General features: G+C 40.1%; 1 protein-coding gene across 1 annotated transcript; it reads right to left on the bottom strand.

Annotated features, from left to right (window-relative positions):
* Window positions 1–1,750: 1,750 nt before the first annotated feature.
* On the bottom strand, window positions 1,751–3,471 carry LOC105039019 (malvidin galactosylase UGT88C3). Its single transcript, XM_010914992.3, has one exon. The coding sequence runs from the start codon at window positions 3,388–3,390 to the stop codon at window positions 1,966–1,968; it is 1,425 nt and encodes a 474-aa protein (XP_010913294.1). The 5' UTR covers window positions 3,391–3,471; the 3' UTR covers window positions 1,751–1,965.
* Window positions 3,472–8,604: the final 5,133 nt, after the last annotated feature.

Raw genomic sequence — 8,604 nt, forward strand, 5'->3', positions numbered from 1 at the left:
GAGAGTTGACTTTTTTGTATTACAGCTTGATGGAATCCAAGTCAAGCTAGAGATTTTTTGAGTATGGCTTGAATTTTCATGTGACTCGATTTATCATCTGATCCAACTATTTTGAGGTGACCCAAGTGGATTTTCCATGAGGTATGTGGTGGTAGTGAAGGGCTTGATCTAACACATTTTTTTGACTTTATTTGGCTTATTTGGATATTTTGATTTTTTTTTTATTGTTTTAAAATTTGATGGCTATATATAGTAGTCATGCCTTTTGTTGGTGCAAAAATCTGCTTGCGCCGGAGAAGCTGGAGTCGGGGAAGTCGCGGTCGCCGCCGGGACCTGCAAGGGAAGTCTAAACCGGAGGTGGGGTTGCTCCGGCAAGACCCTCCGACGCTCAAGTCAGTTCTCTGCCTCAACAAGAATGGAGTGCTCGAACGGAGAATTTAGCAGAGTTTTGAGATAAGAAATGAGCTTATAGAATAACGTATCTGGGTCCTCCTTTTTATAGGCGGAGGAGGTAACGGATTGATGGCGACGTTTGTAACCGCCTGGTAGTAGGCTGCCGAGGGTCAGGCAGAATTTGCTGTGAAGAGTAGTGGAGTAGACCCGTGGCCATCACTGGGGCGTGCCACGTGAAATCTGTTACAGGTAGTGGAGTCACGCAGCACCCGCCGCAGGGAGTAGAGCAGAATCATGGCCGTTGATACAGCCTGTCAGAGAATAATGGGGTCGCGTAGGGTCTGCCGCAGTGAGTGGAGCAGAATCATGGCCGTTGATACAGCCTGTCAGAGAATAATGGGGTCGCGTAGGGTCTGCCGCAGTGAGTGGAGCAGAATCGTGGCCGTTGATACAGCCTGAGAATGCAGATCCATCGGCTGAAGCTCGGCAGTGGTCGGGGCTGATGACGGAGTTCGGCTCCCGTAGGAGTCCGGACGAAGTCTGTCTTACAGCCGTAGGGGTCGAGGATGAAGCCCGGCTCCCGTAGGAGTCCGGGTGGAGTCTTCCTGCAATTTAAAGTTAAAGGCGGAGTCCGGCTCCCGTAGGAGTCCGGACAAGGCTTACCAGCGGTTGATGTTGAGGACGGAGCCCGGCTCCCGTAGGAGTTCGGGCGGAGTCTACCTGCTGTTGAAGCCGTCGGCGGAGTCCGGCTCCCGTAGGAGTACGGACGAAGTCTGTCTGCAGCCGTTGGAGTCGAGGACGAAGCCCGGCTCCCGTAGGAGTCCGGGCGGAGTCTTCCTGCAATCAAGGTTAAAGGCGAAGTCCGGCTCCCGTAGGAGTCCGGATAAGGCTTACCAGCGGTTGAAGTTGAGGTCGGAGCCCGGCTCCCGTAGGAGTCCGGACGGAGTCTACCTGCTGTTGAAGTCGTCGGTGGAGTCCGGCTCCCGTAGGAGTCCGGACGAAGTCTGTCTGCAGCCGTTGGAGTCGAGGACGAAGCCCGGCTCCCGTAGGAGTCCGGGCGGAGTCGTCATGTGGTCGATTTCGCTGAGGACTTCGGCTGTGGGTATTTTATACCCAACACCTTTCATTATTTAAGTAGCCGCACACTGCAGAGATTGTTATTCATTCTTTTTATACTCCATCTTCTAATATAGTGAAATCTCTCTTCATCTTCGTCTATGAATGAATGCAAGTCAAAAGCCAAATCATGTAAATTGCTTTTTTTTTTTTTCTGTGTTATTATTTATTATTATTTTAAATTTCACACAGAAAATCTTGCAACAAATATAAATAAGGGGCTGGACCAAACAAGATCTAATTAAAACACCAAACATATATCTTTGTTTTATTCCAAGAGGATATATTCTTAGACTAGCTTCTAAAGCTTTAAGAATTCATCATGCTATACTCTACATACACGAGCAAGCCGCAAACATCAGCATAAGCCTTGCATTGAGTTTCCACAAGAGAAGAACAACTAGATGATCTGACTCAATTTGTAAGCAACTCGACCCCAAATTGGCATCATAAACTTCAATTCGGCACCAGCTCGATCTCCTTGATAAATTCCTTGACCAAAGCCTCCAACGCCAACCGCGATGAACCTCCCTCCTCGAGAGCCCTCCTGCCCAACTGTTTGACCTCCCTCGCCCTCTCCCTCGCCTTTCTCCCCTCCACTTCTTCTCCCATCAAACACCTCACTCCTCTCTCCACCTCCTCCGCGCCCACCGTCCCACCATCTCCCACCCTGATTTCCGTGGCCACTCCCACCTCTCTCGTAATTTCGAATGCATTAAACTTCTGCTCGGCGTACAATGGCCACCCGAGCATCGGCACCCCAGCCCACAAGCTCTCCAAACATGAGTTCCACCCGCAATGGCTCACAAATCCCCCCACGGCCTTGTGCCCCAGTATTTCCGCTTGTGGCGCCCACCTCGGCCACACCATCCCCCTTCCTTTTGCCCGCTCCAGAAAACCTTCAGGCAGCATTGCGCCGAGGTCAGCATCGCGTGGTGGTTGGTACTTCACCTCCGGCGGACTTCGCAGGCACCACAAGAACCGATGCTGACTCCGCTCGAGCCCCACCGCGATCTCCACCACTTGCTCCCTGTTAAAGAACCCCATGCTCCCAAAACACAGGAACACGACCGATCCTTGTGGCTGCCCGTCGAGCCACGTGATGCACTCATGCCCCTCCTCCTGCTCACCAACTGATAGCACTGGGCCTACCGGGTAGATAGCTGGTGTCGGGTGATCTGGAACGCATCGGCCTTCAGATATCGCACGAATTGCATTAGGTTCTAGCTCGGTGAAGGTGTTGATCACGATTCCCTTGACCTCTTGGAACCGGCGGGCATGGTGGAGGAACCATTTGTAGCCGTCACACTTCTTGTTTAACACAGGATCTGGCATGGCCAGCGGAGGCAACGGGGAGGAAAGGCTCGGGATCTTTATCATCTCCCCTTTGGAGGCCAAGTTCTCCATCTCCAACGGGTACGTGAGATCGATAGTGGGCAAGTAGAGCATGAGGCCGAGGGTGGCTGCGCTCGCGGTGAAGTAGATGTATGGGGGTATGCCGAGTTCAGCTGCGACATCAATTATGCCAGTGCAGAAGAAATCGATAATAATTGCGGCGATGGGAAGAGAGGATGGAAGGGTAGCGATGGCATCCTCTACGACAGGCTTCTGGGCTTCGATGAAGCGAAAGAATATGGAGGGGCCGTCTTCACCGTCGTCAAAGGACAAGTTGACTCGCGGGAGCTCGACGAATTGGATGGCGGTGGAGGCGGCGGAAGTAATGATGGATTTCATGGTGGGTGACCAGGCATCCAACGGGGGTTGCATCACGAGGATGGTGATGGAGAAGCGGCTCGAAAGGCGTTTTGCCATCTCGAGAGTGGGTTTCAAGTGACCCGCTCCCGGAACCGGCACAAACACCAGCCTTGCTGCCTTAGCCATCGATGCCTATTTCACTTGAGCTTGCTTGAGAGTGCTGGCGGCGAAAAGAGAGGCTGGCTGGCGGTGGGCAGGATCCCAGGCAACTCTTAAAAAGAGGAAGGGAGCATTGGAGTTGGTAGTGGAATTAGTCAGCTATGAGGGCGTTGCTTACGACAAAAACATGGTTTTCTTAGTGGATAATTGACACCCGGCCGGTCTGTTGACTAGACTGGGTCTTTTAATCCCTGATGACCAAAGCCATGACGCCCACTCCGGTAAGTAGTTGGACTTTCAAAAACTCCCGGTACCCGCCGACTTTCTCTAATCCTAAACAAACTAATATACCCCTTTCCACTGTATTTTGCTCTCCATCTTCCATATATTCTTCAATCTCCCCATCCCAGCCCATCTACCACGATCAGTTATTGGTTGGACTTGATCCACAGTGAATCATAAATTATTTAATCCCTTTTTTTCTATTTATATTTCTTAATACATCTGTTATCATCCATTTAATATCTTTTCCCTCGTCAACAATACGGATTACCGTATAATTTAATCCCGTTTTCCTCGTTCTAAGTACCAAATTATCTATGATCCACTTTGGACCAAGTCGAACCAATAATTTCTCCATCTGCCACACCGACCACCAAATAAATATTGCAAAAAAAAAAAAAAAAGGAAATACATCATTTGTCCAGGTTTCTACATGAGGGTAGATCATCCATCCGTTTCCTCCCGCAAAGACGCCTCTTTCGTCCGATTTTTTACCTTTCCTCAGCTTTTCCGCAGTTAGTCTTCTCGGATGATCTGCTCGAACAGAAAGGTTGGCTCGAAGTAGAAAATCCGATCTGCAAACAGAAAGCAGAAAATCTATCTCTCGCATAAGATGCCAATACCATCACAAGTGATATCTTGCCAAATAATGATAAATTTGCAAAATAAATTATGATCACTTGGCAATAGTCGTCACAGGTGACCCCTACAAATTGACAGGAAGAGTCGGATTCATTCCAACGCTCAAGAAAACCTATATGTAGGGTCATTTAAATGCCTTCTTAATTCAAGGAGTTCTTTTGTCTCCACTGATCGGGAGGTGGATGTTGGTAAAAAAGCAACCAAAAGAAGTGCAGTTAAGAAATGGAGGGAAAGGAAGAGATCCAACATTGATGAGAATGTTGTTTGAGTTTTTAACCGTAAGAAATTTCATCTCATTCCCGGCATGTTGTAGGACCCGTAAGAAAAGACAATGGAAAACTATTAGCTGGTGAAAATAAGTATATTTATGTGCCTTACTTTTCAATGCAAGAAAAGAAGAGTGGATAATAGATCCCCTTGTGACTACAAAATCTCCTGATTTCAACTGTCAAGTCAATATAGCTATCTTTATTATCCTGCGTGTTTAATAAGTAATTGAATCAGATGGGATTACCATATCCTCACAGCACGCATTATGTCTTTGCAAATAGTTATTTCCAAGATGCACACGGTTATATTCATTTTCACCCAACGCACACTTAATTATGTTGTATCTGCACACTTATGCTGTGTATTATGGTATATTAAGTGCATATTGTGGTATATTAAGTGTATATCGGGGTATATAAACTATGCACTATGATATATTATAAGATAAATTATAATTACTTCCCTCAAAGTTTAAGATAATTAAAGATTCTCCGTCCAATATTTTGAAAATATATATTTTACTATCTAATTTTTACTATATACATGACACATAACCCCCTATGAATTTTTTTCTATTAAATAAACTACCTATCTATTTAATAATTTTTACTAATATCATCACTATAATTTATTTGAGACTTAAAATATCTTATAATTTTTTTATTCTTCAAATTTTAATTTTTTATATTTGATCAAGGGGTTATGTGTATATTTTTAAAATATTAGGTGGGATCATATAATTATCCCAAACCTCAAGAGGAGTCAGGATAATTTATTCTATATTATATATTATGATATATTAAGTATGTGTGTGTGTCTAGTAACTGTGTACAAGAGGATAGCAATTGTTTATTTTGTTATCTTAACTGCATATTGTAGTATATTAACTATCTACAGTATACTAACTATCTATTATGGTATATTTAGTGGTGTTACGAGAGAGATCAGTCAATCGAGCCCAATTGCCCACTAAGACGCACTCAACATGATGTGGTGAGGTCACACCAAGTGTGGACCCAAAGCCACCAATTTAATTAACCATGTGAGTGAAGCCCATGCCTGACACAGGTAGGGCATAATCATGATTAGCCCAAAATGAAAGACAACTACTGATTTGGAACATGTTAATGAAATATAAATTGTAACTTATATGAACCTACTGATAATATTTATAATGAATTTATGATAATACATAATTTGTGATATATATTTATACAACTATTAAGCTATATTAGATGCCTGATATAAGATTTTATGGCTTATGATTTTGCTTTGATGCTGCTCACTTATTATTTTTGAATTATATTATTATATTGATATAAGTGTGATAGGATTCTTATTGGACTATAAAGCTCACTTCTTCAATTCTTTTTTTCTTCTCAAAGTGGCAGGATGCTCATGCTTGACTATGAATTGGGGTCGCAAGTAAAAAAATGAATAGATAGAGCATCGTTAATATCCCGTCATGTGATTGAAGAATGATTGAATTTGTAATTATATATATTTTGCTAATTATTATGAATTGAGAATGTTATTATTTATGGATATTAATTGAAGTTATAACATATTCTAAGGCTTTGCATACTCTCTAGGTCTATCCTAGAGAGTGTGCGGCCATATCGCGTGGCCAACCTAGGTGCTAGCTAGGATTCTAGATGTGACAATATATGAATGCGATGATTACCATTTTGCTGTATATTCATTTTATAAGCATGGTTGATCTTCTTCACAATCTAGGGCTGGTCGATAGAAAAGTTGAGCTAATTATGGATATGATGTGCAGCTCTACAAAGTGGAAAAAAAAATGGAAGTGCTTTTTAATGTAAAATTAGTTGTATATACAGTGAAATCTCTTTAATTTGATTAGCCAACATGTGAAATTTGTGCACCCATAAATGATATGTCTTAGAAAAGACTTGGATCCATCAACGAAATGGTTTGTTTTGACTTATATAGAGCTATGAATATCTCAAATCCTTTGCATAGCCAAATTATGTGCTTATAACAACCCAGGATCTCATCCAAAAAAATTAATTGAAAGATATTATTTGGATTCTTTGTCCCTATATAGATACTCAAGATCTTCTTAGTGAATAATCGAAGTAGGACTACATACACATCCGTACGGATTTTCACATATTCCCTCCATTTAAATCCTGATGTCCTAACCAAGCCAAGGGTCCAAATCTATTCATGAACCCCGTGATTGACCGATGGTCAATTCTAAGGAACATGTGTTGCATTATCTTCTACTCCACATAGACTATAGGCTGGATCAGCTCTGATACTATTTTAACAACCAAAGATCTTGATCAAAAGATGAGCTAGTAGATATTATTGGATCTTTTGACCTTATATATATGCACAAAAACACACATACTGACACCATTTTAACCCAAGACAAAGATATTATTTGGATCGATCTTTCTTTCAGTAAATAATCAATATGGGATTAAATACATATTCGCATGGGTCCACACAGTACTACTATAGATAAGCTTGGTATTAAGATATGTTCGATCACCCATAAAGAACTTATGAATGGCTTTGTCCATCCTTATTTTAGTAAAATAAGGAGCTTGAGCTTTCATTAACTGGAAAAAAAAAAAGATTACATCAGAACCATTCTAGCTTTGTCCACATCAATTGTGCTACGACCTGGTTCCTTTCTAACTTGTTGCACCTTTATCATCTCCCTCACCTCCTTGCATCATCACATCTGCCCATCAATGCATAAACAATCGACAATTCGGTTGAGTAAGAGCTATCAAAAGAACTCAAGTCCAAGAGATGTTTTCTGCTCTCTTTCTCTCTTTGTTACGTCCCTAATCCAAAATTACAAATCGAGAGTTATAGTAACTATCGCATACTCATGAAGAACTCTTTTCACAAGTATGAAAGATATTTCATCATGATATGATAAAGCAACAGTGGAATAAAATTCAAATAACTAAATCAAATCTTTTACAAAATAATACTCCATGATCTTATATCAAATCTTAAAAATTCTAATCTAAAATAAAAATATCAAAGTCTACCTTTAGTTCTCTCTCATATCGAATTCTTGAGTCAAGTCAAATCTATGAATCTATAAAAAAAATAAAATATAGAGTAATGAGCTAGAGAGTCTAGTAAGTAATGATTATCTTGACTAGATAATTCATATGATAATATGAGTCACAAATATCTAAATATAATTTATCTTTAATCAGTACACAAATATAATCAAACTCATTTTCAAAATATGAATTAGTAATGCCAGTATCTTTCAAATATTTATATATAATCATATATCTAATCTTGAAATCAATCATATTCGAAAATCTGATTCAAAATAAATTTTACTCAACTCATCAACCTTTAATTGTAATCATAATTATATCTTGTGGTCAGGCCAAACTGCCACACTTATATCCTATAGCCGAGTGAGTACCATACTTATACCTTATGGTAGGAATAGAATATCATACTTATATCCTATGGTCAGACTGAAATACTATATTTATATCCTATGATAGGGCCCAAATATCATACTTATATCTTGTGGTTAGATCAGAAATAGAATCATAAGCTCAGAGTGTCAATGCATAACCTTCAATTAGTAGGGTTGAGAATATAGTCAAAATGAGAGTCCAAAATAGATTCATATAAAAAAAATTTTCATAGAATAACACATGATTCATAATCAAATCAAAATATACATATACGATTTTAAATTAGTGAACAATTATAGTGATAGTCTAAGAAACATTACTTCAAAATTTTATCTCAATTTCTATTCAAAACATATTTTTCATATGATTTATAAAATACTTATAAATTAATTAATAATTTATTTGATATTCAAAATAATATTATATAAATAAAAAATCTAAAGAAAGTAGATCATTGCTTACTTCACATATATTCCAATGAATCCACATAATTTCAAAAAAAAAAATTTCAAAATCTAGTATCTAAAATCATACTTTAATCAAACTTTAATTATAATTATTTTCAAAATAAAAATCATAAATCCTCATAGGACTATTTATGCAGTAGTATCCG

This window comes from Elaeis guineensis, chromosome 1 (assembly GCF_000442705.2).
Source record: "Elaeis guineensis isolate ETL-2024a chromosome 1, EG11, whole genome shotgun sequence".
NCBI classification, from domain to species: Eukaryota; Viridiplantae; Streptophyta; class Magnoliopsida; order Arecales; family Arecaceae; genus Elaeis; species Elaeis guineensis.

What these genes read in the sequence shown, in the direction of transcription:
- LOC105039019 (XM_010914992.3), bottom strand. Translation starts at nt 3,390, where the DNA reads ATGGCTAAGGCAGCAAGGCTGGTGTTTGTGCCGGTTCCGGGAGCGGGT.